The sequence below is a fragment of the Drosophila gunungcola genome, chromosome 3R (genome assembly GCF_025200985.1).
Source record: "Drosophila gunungcola strain Sukarami chromosome 3R, Dgunungcola_SK_2, whole genome shotgun sequence".
Lineage (NCBI taxonomy): Eukaryota > Metazoa > Arthropoda > Insecta > Diptera > Drosophilidae > Drosophila > Drosophila gunungcola.
Genome location: NC_069139.1, coordinates 23,729,219 through 23,751,651, shown reverse-complemented (window position 1 = coordinate 23,751,651; position 22,433 = coordinate 23,729,219). Strand labels below are relative to the sequence as shown.

The following is a 22,433-nucleotide window of genomic DNA, read 5'->3' as shown; positions in this document are numbered from 1 at the left end:
ATCAATCACAAGAAACAAAGTAATGGTAGTTGAGCTAAACTTAAATTTAAATGTTGTAAAAGTGACATCCAAGGTTCAAAAATGAAATATTATTTAATGCATTATTCAAACTTACAGCTGGATGAAAAAAAAAGTAGTTTTGTAAAAAATTATAAAAAGCTTAAAATAAGTTAGAGACAAAGCGTATTTTAAAAGTGACATCTTAGGATCTTTTAAATAATTTTAATTTTTTTAAGTAAAATTATCCAAAAGTACAGCTGGATGACAAAAGCTGTTTGAAACCGAGTTGAGGCGATTCACAAAACCTAACTGTCATAAAACTCAAGTTTAGTAGCCAAAGCCAAAGAGAACTCGTTTTCAAATATAAACTAGTTAAGAGAAACTGTAAAGAGAGCGCATGCGAGCTGTATACTCTGCTGAATTGAAGAGAGCTTATATGTGAAAATTGAGGAAAATTAAGGGGAAATTGGCAGCCCCTTTGCTTAACGCGATAAATGCAACAATGCCAACGCACAATTAAAGCCGGATGTCAAAAGAGCAAATTGTTAATGAGCTAATGAGCTGCAATGGGGAATGTATCGAATTCAAGTGTTTTTGGCCAATTTAGATTGCGATTTGGTGGGGCGAGTGAGTCTGTGTCTGTGTGTGTATGTGCTGCGCAGAATTTTGGCAGCCTTGCACCTGCCCAAGGTCGTCCAGGTGTCTCTCGCCCAACCACCCACATTGTTGGACTGCACAGCCGAAAGTTTTCCTCAGATAGCTGCCCATTTCACTTCCCCTTCCTGCCGAAAAATTACTTTGTGGATAACCTTCTGCAAAATGTGGTGATTTTCGCCGCATGCGGTGACTTTATTTCCGGTTTTAATTGTTCCGTGTTATCAGCCAGCTAGCTGTCCCCAAAGTAACACTCCAACACACACTCATTCTCAAAAAGTGCCAATTTCGTTTGTGACAAGGAATTAAGATAGGCAAATATGGCTGTCAATTGTTGTAGAACCGCCCCAATGACAGTCGTAAAACACACCAAAATATGTATAGGCATCTGCCGAAAGGGTTAAACTTATGTTTATGCTCTTGTCGCAATATGCTTTATTCATATTTCTGTGCTAATGCACGGAGGAATATTTTATGTTCTTGTAAAATAAATTATTTATATAACAGAGATGGTAAACTTAAATAAAGCTAAAATTGAAACCATGTATAGAATAAAGTTTTGCCATTGAAAATAACAAAATAGGAAAAAGATTAGGAGTAGATTTTGGCAAAAATATTTAAGAAAATATAAAAATATTAATAGAACTTAAAAATATTTAATAAAAAATATATCCATTTAGTAGGGTAATGGGCATTATATGAAAATTCCATTTTGAAAGTTGATGTAAATATGAACTCGCTATTATTTTCTTTGTTAATCAACATCGAACAGTAAATTAAGAATTTTTATTTGTTTTATTATTATTTAGTTTAATTATGTATTTATATTTATATAATGCCTCCTCGTGGGCAGACGCACTTTATCATCCCGGACTTTTCGCAGATGCGGGCAGCGTGAAATTAACTGACAGAGTCCTCGGCAGGACATCTTTTTATTTATACGCAGTCATACATTTAAATATGACGCAAGGCCCGAGATGCGGCGAGTTTCCCTTTTTCGCTGTCAGGCCAAGAAGATATCCAATTCTGGATCTGGAGCGGAATCTGAGCTGTATCCGTATCTGTATCTGTATCTGTGTATGACTCCGGACTTGACCCACAGCTCGGAGGACTGCGCGTTTGTGCTGGCATATTTATGGCATTTTATACAAACGTCAATTTGATGCAGCTGTCACTGCAGCGGAAGTGCAATCTGCGAGTTAAATGCGTGCAAATGCCATTTCCAGGGCCATTTACATGGCCAAGAAAAATAAAATTAAATGGCCGCATGTAATTAAGTCGCTTAATGTGCCTCAAATTGCCAACTCGCTTGGGCCAGAAAAACGTCCGGGGCTTATGAATTTCAACTCATTAATTTTATTTCCCTCAATTTTCGTACCCTTTATGCGGCCCTCATTTTTGCATCCTTTGTTGATCCCCACTGTGGCCACTTTGCCGCTGCCAAATGTCAGTTTTGATTGTTGCCAAAAATAAAGGGAATTTTACTTCTTCCTTTGGGATAATTAGCGAAAAACTTGGCCAGCATTTCGGCTGGCAAAAAGTGGGCATTAAAATGTGTCATTATCGGAATTCCGGCAAGCTCTAAAACTAGAGATTTAGGTGACATGTAGAACCTTAGAATTTATTTTCAATTTGCACACGTCGCACAAGCTGACTTGGCAGGATTGGGTTCCAATTTGAATGCGGATTAGGAGTTCAGCTGCATATCATAAATGACACGCCCCCCGCCCACAAGGAGCGGGAATGAATGAAACAATAAAAATATCCGCAAAGCTGCATCCCTATACGAATATAATGCAATAATAAAATGGGTAACGAAAGCAAGAAAAAGCTGATATTGGAAAAGTTTTTCAATTTCAGCAAAGCTTTTATTTTACATGCAAAGATCCCGCACACACACACTCGCACCTCGGAAAATCGTTTTCCCCCACCCCCCCACTTATCACCATTGGGGCCAAGTGCAGGCGGGCAAACCAAAACTATTTTGTTCTGAAAGAGAAATCCTCACACATCCCCATAGAAAATACAAAATTAGAAATGGGAAACCCAGCAACAGAACGCAAAATGTAAGCAATAAGCGAAAATGAAATGAAAACTCATGAATGGCCAACGAGAGGAAAGCGAAATCAAACCGAAAAAGCATTTTCCGAGTATTATTGGTTGCCAACTCCCTCCCTCCTCCCTCCTCCCTCGCCTCTTCCCCGACTTGCCCTTCCTCCATTATCCCATCTCCATCTTCATCACCATTTCCATTTCCATTTCCACTCGCATATCCACTTTCATTGCCCACTCTCATCGGCATCGGTATTTGTACTCGCTATGCAGTTGGGAGTGGAATTTTGCATGCCGCAACGCAGTTGGCCATGAAATGGAAAACGAAGGCCAGCATAAGCTGAAAATTACCGAAAAATCCCGTATCCGTATCCGGCAAATAGAATCAAAAGAGCAGAACTCGCGCAGACGAAGCGTGATAGAGTTGCTCCTTTATTTATGAACGTCTGCGGTGGCTAAGCGCCGTTTTTCCCATCCAGTTGCCCATGGGCGCTTACCCATTACCCATTCTTTAATTAGGCTCTGGACCAGGACCTTAAGGGCCGATCTCTGCGACTGTCGTTAAATACACATTGAATCTGGAGAGCTGCCCATGACTGTAAATCATTTCTGACTCTGTAAATTGGCAACACGCGAATAATTCATGCGAAACACTTTGCTGGAAAACACAGAAAAGAAATATATCAACTTGTACCACGAGAGAAAGCTCTTAAAATACTTTTCAAAGTTGAGAAGTTTTTTTTAATATTTATTTATTTTTTTTTAATTCAATATCGTAGGTCTAGAGTTCAATTAAACCAACATGGTTTAAATAACATGTCATATATTGGCAAAAATATCTCTTGCATAAGAAATGCCCTTTCAATTTATTTAAATATAACAAAAAATTAAGAAGCCCATCTCGAAAGAGACAAAATTGAGTTTCTGTAAAAATACTTGGTGAAAAATGTGGCTATTTTTTGCAGTGCCCTTATCAGATATGGACAATGCCATTAGCCACTTCCACTTTTAGACCTTGATGCATTGCCGGAAAGAAGTCTCATTTTAAGCCAGACAACTGTTGAGTGTGATTTTCACTTAAATGGAGAAAACCTCTGACTTTAGTGTAAATGTTAAATCCTTTCACTTTCCTGCCCTTGACTCTTGACAAATGTCAGGCAATCTATGGCACTCGCCTCCAGATTCGATGGAAACCATCAAATTTGACCAACCTCTTGGTAACAAGAAGTTCAGCCCACATGAGTGGAAATTTATGTGCGGTCCACGCAGTGCTGTAAAAATCCTGCATGAATTTGCATATTTTCGGAAGCACAAAGCACATGGCAGAGAAAAAAAGGTAAATAAATAAACGAAATTTGCTGGAAGAACTGATGGGAATACGTTTAGCTATTGTTGAGCTTTACGCGTCAAATTTTACATAAATCTTTATTTTCCCAGCGCGAAGGAAGCTGTTTGGTTTGAAAAATGTGCTGCATACTTCTGGGCGAGCGCGTTAGATTGGACTGAGGACTGTGGACTGTGGAGTGGGGCTCTTCGCCTCGTATCGGATGAACTGTCCCTGCCTGGCAACCGGGCCAAATGGAAGGCAAACACGAAACGACAGCTTCGAAATGCCGTTAAATCAAACATAAAACCCAGAGTCAGAATGTGAATCAGAAAGCTGTACCTGGAGAGCTGGAGAGCAACTCGCCTAGCAACGGCCACTAAACCGAACAAAGTCAGCTTTATGGGCCATCAAAATTGCACAACAAGCTGCCGCTGCTGGTCCCACGGGTTAGTTATGTTTGCTGCCCAGATTGGTGGGTTCAAAACCACCTAAACACCACCCCACATCCATTCCATTGCCTAGTTTCAGGCGCCTTGATTGCACAAAATATGGTTGCGGGTGTCCGTTTTCAATCTAAAATGTGCTCATCAAATCTACATAATTTGACCCACAGGATGGTAGGTGGTTCAATCAGTCCAGCAATCAGCACTTTTATTGTTGCTAATCAAAGGTCAACCACACGGATTGTAACGACACAGAGTTTCGGCTAGTTCTGTGGCCAGCATCCGTTCATCCTCGTTCCGGCCAAATCTCATTTCTCATTTAGTGCTGCCCGATGGCAGCCTTCCATCATCCGCATCCTCATCCTCACCCGCATCCGCATCCGCATCCTCATCCTTATCCACATCCGCATTCGCAACACGTAGTCGACGCATTTGTCGTCCGTTAATCAGTGCGTTGATTTTTGAGGATTTATGACAGAGCCGAGTGCAACTGCCAGTTCGGTTTGGAATATGCTTCATCAATTAGATTGCGATTTTAGATTGGACTTTCAAAGGCAGGTCTTTGCAGCTTTAAGGCGGTCTGTGATGCAAGCAAATATTCCACGATTTCATCAATTAATTACTTAATCTGGAATTTCATTGAAGGCTTTCTGACTTACGACAGCACTGGTGTAAATTTAGTACTGGTGTTATAAGTCAAATCACTTTAGTAATCGTTATTTTTAAACCAATTTTATTTATTAAAATATTTAAAGTACTCTCAGCATGCTTAACACTATCAATCATTTGTATTACAAAACTTTAATTGCTACTTTAAATTTTATTTTATTGATCGGTTCCATAATGTTATTATGTTAAAAGTACCTAACCTAATATAATGCCCAAAAATATAATTTAAACGACTTTCATCGCTATGCAAATATAAACATATTTTTTCACGGTGTATCCACCCCAGTCCCGTATCATTGCTACAGCCATTTGCACTTGGTATTGAGTAACGGTATCGGGCCGCAGGAAGTAGCTCATCCCTCGGATCAGGCATTGACTTGTACAAGAAAAACCAATTAAAATGAAAACATGCAACGTGCCATGGAGCAATTTATTGCATATGTATAGTGTATAGTAAAGCTGTTGTGCGGCTTTGCTCGTTTTCATGTAGAAGTAGCTCCCTGCGATTGCTCCGACTTTCCCCGATTTCCCGGCTCCTGGTATTTATCCTGTGTGCGCATCAGTGACTCATTAACGGGGCAGGGGAACTGGCTGATGATGAAGTATTCCACACATTCGCTCCATGCTGATTCGTTTAATGCAAGCGATTCAGCTGAAATCTGACTGACCGCCTCCTTCGACGCCAGCAGCACAGCTTACCGATATAGATTGCACATTTGTTTTATTGCTAAATACCATGGTTTCTTGGCTTATTGCTTTTTCCACTTTGGCACACACTCACAGAGACTGCCACATATCAAGTTGATTAATTAATTCCTGAATTATGTGCTCTGCCCCAAGGAATGCGTCTTTTATCCAACACATTCATTATATACGAATATCTTCGGTGCTGCATCGCCGTCTGGCCAAAAACTGTTGACTCTGGGTCAGATGGAAACATTATTTTAGCATTAAATGCCTGTTCGCCATGTGTTTGCCCGATGCCGGACCTTTTACTTTTCGCTTGGCAGTTTATTGAGACCCGACAGACTTGTTGAACAGTAAATAATAGCATTTGACTAGCCAAGACCGAGCTTAAAGTTTAATCTTGTTATGGTTGATAAGGTTCAATTCATAGCAATGTGACACTTGGAGTTTGGTTGGATTTCCTCGTTGGCAATACATTTATGACAGGCTCATTATGTAAATATTTAAAATTTATTGAGTCCGAGTAATGCACAGTTATACTGTTCTACTGTTCATACTGGGTAAATCATGTTCAATAAACATTTTGACAGCCATTTTGTGTATACTTGCTGCAAATTCTGTCATTTAAATGATAATATTTCATTGCTTCGAAACTGTATATTTTGTTTCATATTGAATATTAAATGTAGAAAAAAATAGGCTACTTTGAAATCAATATTTTCGAATTAAATGCGATCTATAAATAATATGTATGAATATTTGTCTTAACGCTAAAAAGTCCTGCAAAAGCTTGAGAAATATCCTTATTTCAGCTGGTGTTGCTGCTGTGGTTGGTTTTGCCGTAAGTCTGCAGCGGATGTTGCAAATGCCAGAACAAGGGGCAAGATTCCTCAGTTCAGCCAGGCGGCAAGCAAACTTTTGCCACTGGTTGTGTGCTCGAACCGGGCTCAATGGAAAAAGTGACACATGTGCCGCATTTGTTGTCTCAGTTCTTGTTCGTGTGCAGTGGCGTAATTAATTTGAAGCGGCGCCGAAAGCGGATGCGTCCGCCCCCGCCAGATGCCCCCTATCCGTATGCTAATTGTGCGCATCCGCATCCGGCGATGCGAAATTCCCAAAAATGCCCCCAAATGATTGCCGGCATTGTGGCGTGTCAATTAGAAAAAATTCAACAAAATCACAAAGCTGCTGGCAAAAAACTTAACACAACCGGCCTGCTATAGAACCGTTCGCAGTGCGCATTTAAGCAACTTTATTGCTCGCAATATTTGCATTATTTCTCAATTTGCTGGGGCCACGTTTAAACATTCGTACTTATATTGCCGCCATTTCACACAGCTGACACAGAGCCATTTGTGCCGTCAGTTTCCATACTCCCTGGTGTCACTCGGCACGGCAGCTGTTTAAAATTCAATAAAAAAATTGCAAAAATATGGCAAGGCATGTAAATTGTGCCTAATAAAAGTCTTATTGAATTTGCAATATGCCAGCGGGAGAACAGAATTATTTACCCGATATTCAACCTATACATGTATGTTTTTGAGCTGCCACATGGACTCAATAGGGATTTACATTTAAAACAGATTGTATAAAACGTATGTGACAGAATGAATTAAAATTAAAAATGCTGCTAATTCTATACACCTTTAAAAATAAACAATAACCCCACGAAGTCTTAAACAAGAAATGTGTAAAACACTTTTTATTATCTCAAAAGTCTGCTAAGTTGTATGAGCTTTGAAATTTTAAAAGCGTAAAAAATTAGAAATAGAAATTCACCAAATTCTATACACTCTTTAACAACTTTTAATAATCTCAAAAGACTACTTTACTCTATTAGCTTTGATTTTTTAAAAGCTTAAAACTCAAAAATGAAAAGACCCAAATTCTAAACAGCCTTTGAAAAAAAAAAATGAAAATAAAAATACACAATTAATCCACGAATCCTTTGGCAAAAAGTGTTTAACCACTTTTAATAATCTCAGAATACAGCAAAGGTTCATGAGCTCTGATTTTTTTAAAGCATAATAAGTGTCTCATTTTTCAGCCCCTTTCCAGAGTTATGAACGCAGATAGACCGCAAGTCTGAAGTGATTGCATATACTCGTAATCTGTCCGTATTGGAAGTTGATTTGTCATGCACGTAGCGTTTGTCACATCAACACCACCAGTTCGTCGGATACAGACAAAGATATATTTCTGGGGGGAAGGACGAGTGATGTATGCATTGCCAATTGTCACTTTTGTTGACTGACATTGACGTGAAATGTTTTTCATAAACTACGCTCCGGAATTCGTGGGCAGCTGCCGGAGGCCATTCCTCCGTGTTTCCTCATTCCTGCGAAACGGATGTGGCCTGGCATTGAGAATTGCCATCCCGGCTAAGAAAACTGCTCGCTTTCTGTGACTTAATGAAAAAGTTTTTATTGCCACGTCAGAGACACATACGCGCATAAGAAATGTGCCAGCGAAAACTATGAGGGACGACCTCGAATAATAAATGAAGCGCCTAGGGCGTGGCCCGGACCTGACATATATCTCAGGTCCCCGCCCGGAGATTGATGACACTCTTCAGATTCAGATTCAGATTCCCGCCCAAGGCGCAGCATCATCAGCCCGAGGCTTTCGTGTCTAATTAAAAAGCACAAGGGCCTCAAATGAAGCGGGCCCAAAGAGCCACATTACTCATACGTTATAAACACATTAAAGACGCCGCCGTCGCCGCCGCCGCCGCGAAGGCAGCATAAAATCTAAACAATAATTACACATGCGACTGCAGCACAGCATATGTTCCGGCGATGGCTCCCGGGAGGCTTACCTCTGCCCTTGCCTTTGCCTTTGCCTTTTCCCCGCCGTATTCATGTCCGTTTCCGTGTCCGGGGCACGGGTTTTGGGGTTGTGTTCTTCGTTTTGCTTTCTGCGCTCTGCGCTCTGGGTTCGGTGCCCATAAACGTAAGTGAATTAACCATTCAACTAACATTACGGCCATTAAATCATTTTCGTGTGCGCTGCGTGCGGATGGCAAAGGCAGAAGGCGAAGGCAAAGGAAACCCCTGACCAGGATTCGTTTTTAGGGGCGTGTGCTTGTCTGCTGTTCTGTTCTCTTGCGCTTCTGCCTCGTTTGCTGCATACTTTTAAGGGCGCAGCTACACGTCGCGGAAATACATATTTGTCCAATTCTGCAATCAAGTAATCCTAAAGTTAACACAAATGTTTATATTAAAATAGAGGAAAAAACAGTAAATGTAATTAATTTATTTTCAAAACAGTTCACTTAATATTAATACAATATTTTCTTGATAAGTTTCAGCTTTATAGCCCGAATCAAACGTACAAAAGTTATGTAAAATAAAAGTACGTATCTTCACAAATAAATAAATTATAAAACTAAGATAAAACTGCAATCAAAAACAACTTTTTTACTAAAATGTTTATTTATTTTATAATTCCAACTTATTTTTATATTTAAAACTAAGAGCTAACACAAAAAATGTATAAATCAATACCTGCTGGAGGCCTTCAGCTCAAGAAGTGGTTAAGTATTATATATTTGAGTTTTCTGAAATGTTATTTTTAAGCTTATTCAATAATACTTTAATTCTTAACTTTTCTCTACGGTACAATAACTAAGAAATACTATACTAATATTTTATAAATAAGTATCTTTAACGGTTTGAAATAGGCATAGTATTTAATTTGATAAATGAAAATTTTGCCACACCCTTCCGTTCACATTTTTTCTTGCAGTGCACTCGCACAAAAAGAGCATGTAAACTAATTTGATGTTTGCCGCCCTTGTCCACCTTTGCCCCGAAACGCACTGCTGTGTGCGTGTGCTCTGCAATTGAAATTGAACTACAAAGTGTGCTGACGAGTGGTTGAGCCCAACTGCGAAATGGAAGGGCATGTCGAAAAAGTGTTTACAGCGGTGCAATAAATTGCGCACCACACGCAACTCGGTGGTCGGGGTTAGGGTTGAAGTGGAAGGTGGAAGGTGGGGGGCTGGAACGTGAAGGAGTGGCCACTCCGGCCCAAGTGCAATGGCACCGTGCTCTCATGAGGTGGTGGAACCCCCGCGTTGGAGGGCATTAACAAGGCGTCAAAAGGTGTGATTAAGTCGAGCGAAGCACCGCACAAAAGACGTCGTCGGGCGCAGTGGGGGAAATCAATTTATGACTCACGCACAACTTCTCTAGGAAATGGAGACTGGAGGTGTGAACAGTTTAGCCCAACAATATACTGATTTGATTTCATGAACCGAACAATGAAACTAAACAGGCTTATACGTTCTCAATGGGTTTCTGTGATTTGCTGGTTCAGTTGTGGGCATTCACTACGCTAACATAACACTTAAGATTGTGATTAGCTTATGTTTGTTTAAGAAACATAGGTAACATCCTAATATATTGAAGCAACCCAAATTATTTAAATACTAATATTATTAATTTAAGAAGCAGGTAGAGTTACCTTTTTATAATTTCAAACAATAATATTATTATATACAATTAATATTTTTATTGACATATACCTGACCTTTTGGAAAACGGAATAAAACAGATCTAGTTTTAAGTTTCAATTCTACATGGCAAAATGCTTTATTCATAAAAAACAGTTAGCCATAAAAAAGCAGGCTTTATGAGTCCGTAAATTTAAAGTTACCCACCATTGAGCATCGCAAACGACACTTATCTGACAGACAGGAAACACAAACAGGCCATCAACCTCCGACAAATACCAACTCCTCGGGCTGCCATATTCTATTTGCGAATCGCGGATGAAAGGACGCTATCTTTATGTGGCAGTAAAGGTGAAATAAATATCTTAACGAGCCGAGAGCGGCACTGAAGTACGTCGGCAAAATGAGCCGTAAAAGCAATCAATTCGCCATGTGTTTTGGAATGAAAATGCAAATGTACTCCAAATCAAATAATGTATGGTATTGTGCGAGTGCAGACGTCGCGGAATTTGCACAGAGATTTATTTGCATTCATGTGGGCCAGGTTTTGGTTCGGTGTTCGGTGTTCGGTGTTTGGGGTTGGGTTTTGGCTTGGGCTTGGCCCAAGTTGCGAGCAAACAATTATGAGACAGGGCTAAATCGAAAGCCTGACGGGACTCCTTTGATGACACACATTTTTGATAAATACGATATGTAATTGCAAATATTTATTTGCGCACACGTATGACAAGGCAAACACCATGGCCTACACACGCTGAGCTCGGGGAAAAATAAAGAGCATTTTTCCCTCGCACACTGATGGAAAACGTGACGCTGTCAGCACTTGTAATTTTTAATGGCAACTCTCGGAATTTATGGCGCCAACTCTTGGCTCAATACCCGAGTGTCAGGCGAAGTGCTGTCTGCAGCATTTAAATGCCAGCTGGGAAAACTCGAAAACTTTACTATACCGGAAAAGGGAATAATATTGGTCGAGGTCACTCCATCTACTTTCGGGTCAAGCATCGCCCACAAAATATGCAAAAAATAGCAAAAAGCTCAGGAAAAACACACCCCACCATGTACTCGAACTGGCAGAAATTAGTTCGAGGGTGCATAAATTTATGAAAAAATAAGGGCGAGGGTGTGTCGCTGTGGGTTGGCTCGAATTTGTTATTTAAGTGGCATATGCACGCATAAATGTTGAATTTTTAATTGATTCCAGCAGATTGGCCTGCGAGGGGAGAAAGCTTTTCAATTAGGGCTCATAATGCGAGTATACGAGTGCTTTCAGATCCTCAGTGGGTACAAGAGATTGCTGGCAAGCTTTACAAACATATTGATATGAATAATTAACTTACGAAACTGCAATTTAATAATTTCGGCTTAACTACTTGAAAAATTCACAGTTATTGAGTTATTTTTTTCGGATTTCAATACATTGTGTTGTAAAAAACGTTAAGAAGTGATGCAGCGATTCATATTTAATTTATTGATTTGTGCTTTTGAAATGTTTAGTATTAAAATACAAATATAACAATATATGGTGACTTTCAACAATCAAATTTGAAAGTATTGTACAACCACTTACTTGTAAAATTACATTTATAAAGTATCATTAACTGAATCCTTTTGAAAGTTTGAGGGCTTTAATTTCAGCATGAAATTCAGTGCCTGAGAATACAGTATGGTCGTAACTGGTTGAGTGTGGTTGCCTGAGTATTTTGGCCGAAACTTGGAGGAGCATATGAATGCTCTTAAGCACCTCATAAGCTATGATGTTATGGCCAGAGTGTGCTGTTAATTAAATGTTCATGATGTGGAGGAATGACTGCCTTGTACTTAAAGATAACGAGATTACTCAGTGGAATGTTGTTCTAAATAAATTTCCTTCTTATATACTTTTTAAGTTAAGCGAAAGCAAAAACTTTTTTAAGGGAAGTATCATTTAATTGAATGCAAATTCTAACTTTATTTTAAGCCAACAGCTTAATGCCTAAGTCATATATCAGAAATATATACATAAAAAATTTAGTTCGAATGTAGTTTTTACAATGCGAATAAGAAAATATAATAACAATGTATCTTGTATACTTGTAATTATTATGTCTTTATATTGGCTTGGATTTTTAATTTAAAACAGACCGCAATCAATGAAATTCAGTTTCTAACATACAATGAAAAGATAAATGATGATTTCGCAAGGCAAAAGTTTACCCGTCTTTATTCTTGGCTGACCATTGAAATGATGGATTATGGCACTCCTGAGTTGCACACATAACTGGCCAACAAATCGTGAGCAAAAATAACAGAGCGCCACAATTTACGTACTCGCACACACAAGGAAAACAAATGGATGCGGAGGTCAGGAGTCAAACTTGATCCCTTCCCTCGCAGAAGTGTACACACCCAGTTGCGCTGGAAAAGCAACAGGAACTTTGGGGAAACTGGTAAGTTTGTTTGCCCACTGGCTGCCGTGGCTGTTTGCCTTCTTGAATGGGTTGAGCGGATTGGGTTGGGTTGGGGCTGAAAGTGGCACCACAATGGTACAGAAGCACCTGGCTGAGTTGCTTAATTGTGGCCAGGATTTCGGTGGCCTTGGACACTAGCTCGTGGATTTAGTCACCGGCTTTGCAGTCTGGCCGCTGACATTTTGGTAGCCGTTCATATGTTAATATGCGAAAGGCGAAAGGTTGAAAGGCGGGCGGCTGGCATTGTTTGCCTCTAATTAAAAGCCACACATATGGGGCCGAAATGGAGACTTGGCCCCAGCTTAGCACTGTCACGCATGGTTTCGTGCCGACTTCTGGCCAAAAGGTAAGGGCCGGGCCTAATCACTGAGATGGGTCGTAGTGTACGCACGCCCGCCCAAGAGTCACAATTAGACTAATGAAAGCGGCATCAGACTGCGTAATTTTGTGGCTAATTTTCGTTTGGTTGGCCCCCGGCTGGCTTGTTTGTTTAATGCCTGCGCTTGGCCTTTGCCAATTAAAATAAATTATAATCCAATTTCATCGAAAAAAGGGTCTAACGAGTGGGGATCTTTACACAATTACGCGTAGATTTATAACATTTCAGCAAGTCGTGGCGCTCTTTGTCTCTGGGGATCCAGTTTTCATTTGCTTAAAATGTGAAACGTATAAAGAATAATGAAAAGCATTCGCGATTCGATGGGATGCCGCAGACAGACTGTCTGGATTTTCCTTTTTTTTTGTTATTTGCCTGCTTTCGGTCCGTGAGTTTTTTTTTTTACTGTTTGCTAAAACAATTTTCCCATTCTCATTGAAATCGACAGGGGCTGCAGCGCTGTCGAAAGCATTTTGATGGATTAAAAGTTAAATGGTTGCGCCGTGAGCCCCGCGGGAGATTTTACATTTTCCAGTCACTGGCTGTTCAATTGCAGAGCAAAAAAAATACAGCAAAAGTTTCGTTGAAAATTAGCGGCCATCGTCGGGCTCTTGATTCACTGATTTCTGCAATATGGCAACTAATCTGAGCTCAATTTGGCTTCAACGTATTGAAAGTTCTGTGAAACAGCTGCAAAAATTATTCAAACTTAAGCAATTTGGGTGAATAGTTCGGAGGAAGCGCATTTCAATTTTCCATTCACCAATGAATCTTCAACATTTGAATTTGTATTTGTATTAGCATTTGTATACTTTTGCAGAAGGTATACTGTACCGCAGTTAAGAAGACATATTTCGACCCTATATGTTCTTGGTCAGCAAGACAATATGTTTGATATTGCCGAGTCCGACTCTTTCTATACTGTTCGCGGGCTTAGATTAAAAACTAAAGATTTGAAAACTTCGCAATTGTTTTTTTTTAATCGTAAGCAGATCAAGTGGGAAACACTCTATAGCTGCAATATGAACTATCAGCTCATAATAAATTTAGCTGTTTTATTTATTTTAGTATAAAATTCTGGGTTTTCCCCAAAATTAGGTTTTTGAAATATTAGCCATGAGATTTGATCAAAATTGGTTGTCATATATTTTAATGTATATACTTGCCGATCGGACGGCTATATTCTATAGCTGCCATAGGAACGATCAGGTAAAATTTGAAAAGGTTATTTGTTTTCTTATAAGCCTATATATCTCGTTTTTAAGACGTATTAGTGTATTACAATTTTGGCTTGCCGAACCTAGCTTTCGTTCTCCTTATTATTATATTTTATTTTTACTTAAAAAAATATTTTTAAAACTATCTTAAGGAATGATTTATTGAAATTGGCTATATTTGTTACTACCATATCTCAAGATAGCAAAATGTTTAGTAACCATCTTTTATCCACACATCCTGTCAATTGGAAAATAAAAGCGGCCAATAGCTACATGCTCTTTTGTCAGTTCTTAATCGCGACCTCAAAGATATATGGAATATGACTCTTTGATGTGTGGCAGCTGTAATTAAAGATAATGGCAATTACGACCGAAAAAAGCTTGGTCCAACAAATGCTGGACTGTCTGCTCTGTGTGTAATTTTATGGGTAGTTTTTAGAGCTGCACTTCCGCTCCGGCTGAAAAGTTCGAGCGTTGACAGCTCGACGGCAAAATGTTTCTCGGCAGCAGACACCGACTCTTAAAAGTGGTAAAACTTTTGCGTTGATAAGCGTGGTTCTGAGGTCCTGATGCCGATGCCTTGTGGCAGCGCATAAAAGTATGCAACAGTTTCTAGCTTCCGCATTATGCCCAACTTGTTACTCAAGCCACAAGGAAGTCGAGCTTGCTGCTCCTGTCTGCCGCATTCGGTGTTTTGGCTCCGTATCAGTTCTCGACTGAATAGACACGTTATCTATACACAATATGGTTTAAAGTGAGCTCGACGATGGCACGTTTGAATGATACTCGACTGAGCCCCAGCCCCATGGAACTTAACACAATGTCGTGCACTTCTTTTGTGTTTTTCAGTACCCATTTTGTGGCTCTGGCGAAGACGTGCCATTGTGTTCACACAATATCTGGGAAAGCCATTTCGCATTCATTGTGAAGTGCCTGAAAGTTTCGGCCGCTTGAGCTTTGCCGGCAATTATCAACTGCCAAATTCGCACACTCACATACTCGAATGCAAATTAATCAACCGAAATAAATCTAAATTAGAGCTCTTGACACCAGCACAACGCACCGAATTCAATTTTCATTTCAACAAGTTGAAATAAGTTGGTCTTGGGCGGCCTCAACAATGCAATATTTTATTGCCCAAGTGAAGTTTACCTGAACAGAAAATACAACTGGGAATGCATGCCTCGGTATTTCGTAACACATAAATTTGATTTGTTCGACAAGCCTACAACGAAAGAAGTAGATGGTTACACGTTGAAAAATGTTGTTAAGATTCTGAAATAATTATAAACTAACTTATCTTTTTCAAATTTATATTATAAAATAATCATTAATCCTCTTTTAGTGTTTCTAAAAGCAATTAAAGGTTACAATTTTCAATTAAAAAGACAACTTTATTTTCACTTGCAAATTACTGTCTGTAGTATTTTACTGTGCACGATAAAAGCTACTGTTCGTAAACTCTGCAGTAAAGTTCAAGTTTTGCATTGCACTTAATATCAGGGGACGACACGCAGATCGACATAAATAATTCATGCTTGATAAATTAAACAATATACTAAGCAGCCATTTGTTATGCATAAAGTATGCGCCATGTGCGCCAGACTGTGGCACACCCACACACCAACACACCCACACGGAGACAAAATGGCGGAGGCTGTCGTTGCAACAAGCGACAATTGCAACGCCTGTAAAGCCCGAAAGAACGGAAACGGAAACGTGCATAGTGCATGCTATTTGCACAAATGTGTGCAGGAGCGGGGAAATTGTCTGGCCGGCACCACCACTACCACCATTATGCATTGTGTCTGCGAGGTAGTTGTTATTGTGAAGAGGATTTGTTTATGGCCACTTGGAAGTAGTTGCGCCCTCGAGGTTCAGATCTCCTTCAGGTTGTATATTTGCCCAGCGGACTAGGTAAAAACATTATAAAATATTATAAAATAGCTGACTGTATAAATTAATGCAAATAAACTTTTAAAATACAAAATAAAATAATAAAACATTTAACTTAACGAATTAAATACATAAGCGGTCTCAGTTTGATTGTGATTTTCTTGAAACATTTTTGCATTATTTGTTAATTTAAATTTTATGACACATCTGCTTAGGTAGGCAAAAATATTTATAATTATAATTTTTATTCTAGAGTTTTTAAAATGTAGGAACGAGTATTACTTATAAACGTTAAGAAAACATTTATCTATATTAGAAAATAAGTAAACTTTCCACTTTGTTTGCCCCATAATAAACACCATCTACACGCATTGGAAGTTCCCCCCGGCAAACGAGATTCCCAACTAACCTTGACAATTACTCATAATCACTGCTGGTTGCACTAACCTTTGCCCCCGGGACGACTGCTGCTTGCCACAGTGCAAACACAACAGTAATTATGTAATGAATAAAAGCCACATTCACCGGTGCATCCTGGCAGTGGGATGTGGCGAGGTCCCTAAATGGCGCTTGTCGTATGTGCCGCTCTTTTCAAATGCCTAGGTGGCAGATACTATAATTGAAATGGAAATTACTGCACCACCCACATGCACGACCATGATCTCACCACCCACTCGTGCTGCCAATGGAAGAATTATTTTTAAAAATTGTTTTAATATCTAATAAGAAAAAAAGTTTTTTGGTAACAAAGTGTTTAAATCTTTTTTAAAATAAAAATCATTAAATAGAAATTACAAGCTAATAACTATCAAAAAATATTCACTATACTTGTGAAATGCATAAAAAACTTATCAATGTATATTTACTTATTTATCTAAATTTAAATTAGCAAGTTTTTGAAACATTACTTTCACAAAATCTTTTTGGCTTTTTAGTTTCTGAGGATCCAATTCAGAACCAGCGTGTTTTTTAAGAGGAGATCCCGGAAATTAGCTGAAGCTCCTTTCCAAATAAATACTTCTGCTAATACCTACTTTTAAAATACTAAAAATTTAGATAAATTTATATAGCTCCTGAAAATAAAGTTTTTGAAAATTAAGAAATAGCTAGATTTTAATAGTAAATAGCCAGGTGGCTTGCTCTGGCTCGTCCATTGGCTTTCGTTATTATGTATACGTCATGTGTTACATGGCGGCACAATTTAAGTTGAAATGTCTGCCAAAGCTCGGTATGATTTCGGTGAATTGGGAAAGGCGAAAGGGAACAAAGTCGCACTCGTGACGAGCAATTTACTAGCGCTTTGTTGTTCAGCAGGCGGAAGATTTTAATGATGCCACCAGAGGCCGGAGCCGCTGGCATTTGGCATTTCCTGGAGCCAATGCTGATTTAAATTAATTACTGCTAAATATTTGCTCTGGCTGCAGACGGCGATCGCAGACGCTGCTGGAGCTGAAGTTGGAGCTGGAGTTGGCCAGAACGGGATAGGCGAAAGCTGAAAGTTGGATGGAAATCGATACGCGTGACAGCGAGCTAACTTCATAACGCCAGACGTCGAAGCGCCGAGAACAAGGCAAACAAAATTAATTTAATTTGCACACAGTGCTGGCTTTCGTGAGCGTGTCTGCGTGCGAGTGGCTGGGATTACGTTGCATGGAATTTAATGCAATTTAAAACGCATCAATTTCCGTGATGCGCTGCAACGGACATTGTCATGTCCTGGCAAAGGCGGAGCATGGAAATATCCCCGCACTCACACACGACGCCGGCAAATGCTGTTTAAGCTGCAATAATAAAGCTGAATCACAGGATGCATCTGCGCCTGCATCCGCTTCCTTTCGATGTCCGTGTCGCTTTCTGCACGTAGCAGTGGCCTTAACTTCTGACGCCCGGCTTTCGGATATTCGCATATATCCTTACGGACTTCTCGACACTCGCTTAATTAATGATAAATATTGCCCAGAGCCGGCACGCAATTCCCCCACGGCGCTGTCATCGAGTGTTCGGCCCGACAAAAGCCGGATAACAACTCAATTGGCTGCTAACCCAATCCCCGGCATATTCGGTTCATTAGCCAGAGTGTTCGGTGCGGTTCCTCGAAATCTCCTCAGGTAAAGGCTCTGATCTGCCGACTTTAAGTCTGCTTGCTTTCAGCCAGAGTTTGTCTGCCCCTGGAATGTTTTGCTTCAGCTGGCCAGCTCGGTCCGGGAATTCGCTGCTATGTTGCATGCAACAACTTTGACTTGGCCGGAGAGTTCATAAAATATTTCCTTGTTTTCCCCAAGTTGCATGCCGGGTCTGAGAAAAATGGCTTAGCAGCAAACTATCTTATAAGTTTTTTCCGTCGAATAATAGGAATAATTATGGAATAACTTTCATAAGACAAGCCCATATTTGACTCTAAAAATAAATGCAAGCTAAATTTAAATATTTTCCTTTTGAAAGAAGTTTTCTCCTTTTAAATGCAGTGAAGGGGACCAATCATTAAGTATATATTCTTGATCACCATGACTAATCGAGTTGAAATACGGTTTGCGACCTAATTTTAAAAGCCAAACCTTAAAACTTTCGCAATCCTTTTTAAAAATTAAGTTTTAAAACGGCACATATAGATGTCATCGAAACGATCGAACAAAATTTGATCAATTTGGATGTTTTCAAAGAATTATGTGTACAACCAGCGAAAAAATATAGTAAAATTAAACATTTAAATATTTGAATGTAACATTGTTTTTTAAAATATAAACTTACTTTTAATAAACTAAAAACCTGATAATATAATTATTTATATATTTAATTGGTTTACCCGGTAACAAATTTTTAGATTTAAATTTTTTCATAATTTAAAAATACATTTTTCAACACCTAAAAATAAAAATGAAAGTGAAACACACTTTGATTTGAACACAACAACTCTCAGTACCGGAAATATTTAATTCAAAGTGAATATATTTGGATTTTCCATATATATCTCGCTTCGTTGTCTAGTATATCCTTTCCGATCCATCTTTGCACTGCAATAACTTCCGTTCTCGTTTTCATATGTTTTGGTAACCCACCATTCAGAGTTAAGCAAGCAAATGCACTTCCACTTATGTAGTGCATATATTTCCAAGACACTAAAACCAAACCAAAATGTTTAAATTGTATTAATTAAGCTATGGTTATAATGAAAACTAAAACACGATATTAATGGCAGGCAATTACAGAAATTTAATGCGGCCTGGTCGAGCTTATGAGCTTTTCCCCTTGGCCAAACGTCAACAATGAACTAAATCAGAACAAATTAAAAGTAGTGGAATACGAGTATGTGTTAGGTCACTGAGACCAAGCACCACAGCAGGCACATCAGGATGGCGCAGACCAGCTGGAAGCGCTTGAGGAATCGCAGCTGAAGCCTTACCCAAGGATGCTGGGTCGGCAGACGCGTCAGCACGGAGTAGAGGTCCAGCCCCCGGGTGATTTCGTGCCGGGCCAGTCGGCCAGGACGCCTATCGATGGGATCGTTGATCCTGAACCAGTCAGGGCAAGGGTCGGTGAGGTACATACCCGTTGGACGGGGCACTGAACCTGGCTGGGCCAGGGAGAGATTGTCATCGGAGTCGGCATTGGGTCCTTCGCCGTGGAAGGGCACGATGTCCTCGTGCAGGATCAAGCGGTGCCGACAATGAGGGCACTGCGGAGCGCCATTTCCACTCAGGCGGGGCCACAGGCAGGTCCAGCAAAATAAATGGCCGCAGATGGTGATCACACCTCCACGCACAAGGTTTTGGCACACATTGCACTCATAGGGCACCAGAAATCTATGCCCGATCACACTGCTCATGGCCAAATCGGATATATTCACCTGGCAGCCTCTCGAAGTCAGTTAAACTGGAAGCCCCTGCTATGCTACAAAATGTATACAGAAGATATTACAATACCAATTACTTTCCGATCTCTTCACCATTAATACCGTGTTCAGGTTGAAATTCCGCTCGTGTATCCTCTAGATCTGATTCGTGTTGGTCAGGAAAAGGTTTCTCCAGTTCGCTTTGAATTTATCGAGCATAACCCACAATGGCTTTGACAAGCAATGCTCCACAAACCTAATTTCTGTTGACAAACAATTCTTTGCAAACTTATTTTCCAGCTAATACATTTAATTTTATTTTTTCAGCAAAAATCTGGTTATTTTAATCATTAGTTAACAAAATACAATACTCTTACTGGTATTGTACAAATTTTTGTTTGAATAAATAAGATTTCTTGTCTAAAAACTTGAGCTTGCTCATCGATTATTTATCTCAGGCCAAAGGCATACGATGAGACAGTTACAGGGATTGAAACTTGCTGGTAAAATGATTGATGAGACTGTTCCATCGTTGTTTATTCCTGAGTAGTGAGTAGTATTAAACGAAGCCCTCCAGTTGGCTTAATGCCAATGGCAATTAGACGAAAGCTGTTGCCGCCCTCTCAAAATCGTAAAACAGCAACCTACGCATTGTAAAGCGACAATGCCCTGAAAAAAAACGGGTAAAAATCGAAATTCGGAGCAAGCGCTTTCAGTCGCCAGATGTCCGACATATGTCGGCATAATTTACGCGAACATTGAACCGGATAGCGAGTGGAAACTTTGCGGTCCGCTGCTGCTGCATTTAAATTCTGACAATTGTTTGCATTGTCCTGGCAGCACGTCTGCGGCATTGTTTAATCCCGATTTTTCACGACATCAATGGGGGCCGATGGCTGCTTGTTAATTGACCCACATTTGTGATCGGAGTACATAATTAAAAGAAAATAAAGCGCGGCTCGAACCAAATAAACCCATGGACAACCGTTCGCACACTTGACAATGATAATAATAATAAAAGTGAACCTGCACAGCGGAATTACTTGTTACTTGTTCGGAGTTAAGTAAATAATGATTATGATGGTGATGGAGATGAAAAATACCCTGTATGGTTTCCAAGAGTGTTCTAGATTATGGGATAAACTTGTTTACAAAAGCCCTTTTAAAATACTTTAAGATAATTTAATAAATAATTATCAAATACATATAGATACAATATAATGCCTGCAAAACCGGTAGACTCACCGTACCACACTTATTTGACCAGTGAATTGACAACTAGGGGGAAAATAATGCATATTAATTGCGACTTTTTCACGTTTTACCAACTGCCGACATTTATCAGGCATTAATAATTACGTGTTAATACGTGAAATATGATTAAATTTTTATCAGTTTACATGAATCACTTTCGCACGTTTGCGTGCGAACAAGGCCGTTTCATTGGCTTCATTTGGCGACGGACCGCAGCGAAACTGACGTTTGCCCAATCGGAATTACAATCGCAATGCCTGTGGTTCTGCGCCATTTGGCATCCTATACCCCTTGCCTTTGCTTTTGCTTTTGCTCTTGCTTTTGCTCTTGCCCATTTGCATTGGGGGCGTAATACACTGCGTATACGCGGTGGCGACTCGTTGCGTATACGCAATAAAAAGTGGTAAGGACGAGCGACGGCCAAAGCGAATGGGACAACCGCCTGCGCTGGCCATTAAATGCAACAATAAATTTGGCAGTTCCGTCTCCGTCGACTCCGTTGGCATGCCCGAAATTTAATTAGTTGGCATTTAACATTTAGCATTTCCACTGGCGCCGCGCCTGTCATTCTGCCTTGTTTTCGTTTTCGTTTTGCTTTTTATGTTATTTTTCAGTTAATTAAACGCACGCCAAACATTTCGCCATTCTAAATTGTGCGCAATTAAATTTGGAATTACTTTTAACTGAGTATTCTGCGTAGCTTCTGGCAGCGGCGCGGCAATAACTTAACTGGAAATTTTATTGTAAGCCCCTGCCTTGCCAACTGTCACTTTTGATGGGCAGCCATTGGAGCGTAATTAGGCTACTACGCCACCCCTTAGAAACCATATCCAAACTCCGTTCCCCAAAAGTCCGCCTTGAAAGACAAACTTTAACTTTTACGCATGGCAAGTCGCTGCCGCCAAGCCTTTAAGATGTTGTTTAACTTCGTTTGTCTGCAGCTGAAAATTGCACTGTCTGCCTGTTTCATTATGCAAAATGCAATAGTACAGGAGCCGATGTGAAGAGGCTGCTTGTCTTCCTTATGAGTTTCACTGCTCAGACTTATCCTGGGCGGATTGCTTTTTTTTTGGCCTCCGAAGGTGCCCAAGCACTCACACATCAACTGCATCCGTCTGATGGC

General features: G+C 39.9%; 1 protein-coding gene across 3 annotated transcripts; it reads right to left on the bottom strand.

Annotated features, from left to right (window-relative positions):
• Nucleotides 1–19,413: 19,413 nt before the first annotated feature.
• On the bottom strand, nucleotides 19,414–21,056 carry LOC128259519 (E3 ubiquitin-protein ligase RNF5). 3 transcript variants are annotated; one of them, XM_052991952.1, is made up of 3 exons: nucleotides 20,180–21,054; nucleotides 19,774–20,115; nucleotides 19,579–19,715 (listed from the first exon to the last, which is right to left on the bottom strand). In XM_052991952.1, the coding sequence occupies exons 2-3, from the start codon at nucleotides 20,048–20,050 to the stop codon at nucleotides 19,654–19,656; spliced, it is 339 nt and encodes a 112-aa protein (XP_052847912.1). In that variant the 5' UTR covers nucleotides 20,051–20,115; nucleotides 20,180–21,054; the 3' UTR covers nucleotides 19,579–19,653. The 3 variants fall into 3 exon arrangements, with proteins under 3 accessions (XP_052847903.1, XP_052847894.1, XP_052847912.1); XM_052991943.1 differs by having other exon boundaries at nucleotides 19,414–20,110; nucleotides 20,180–21,056; XM_052991934.1 differs by having other exon boundaries at nucleotides 19,414–20,115; nucleotides 20,180–21,053.
• Nucleotides 21,057–22,433: the final 1,377 nt, after the last annotated feature.

What these genes read in the sequence shown, in the direction of transcription:
- LOC128259519 (XM_052991943.1), bottom strand. Translation starts at nt 20,050, where the DNA reads ATGAGCAGTGTGATCGGGCATAGATTTCTGGTGCCCTATGAGTGCAAT.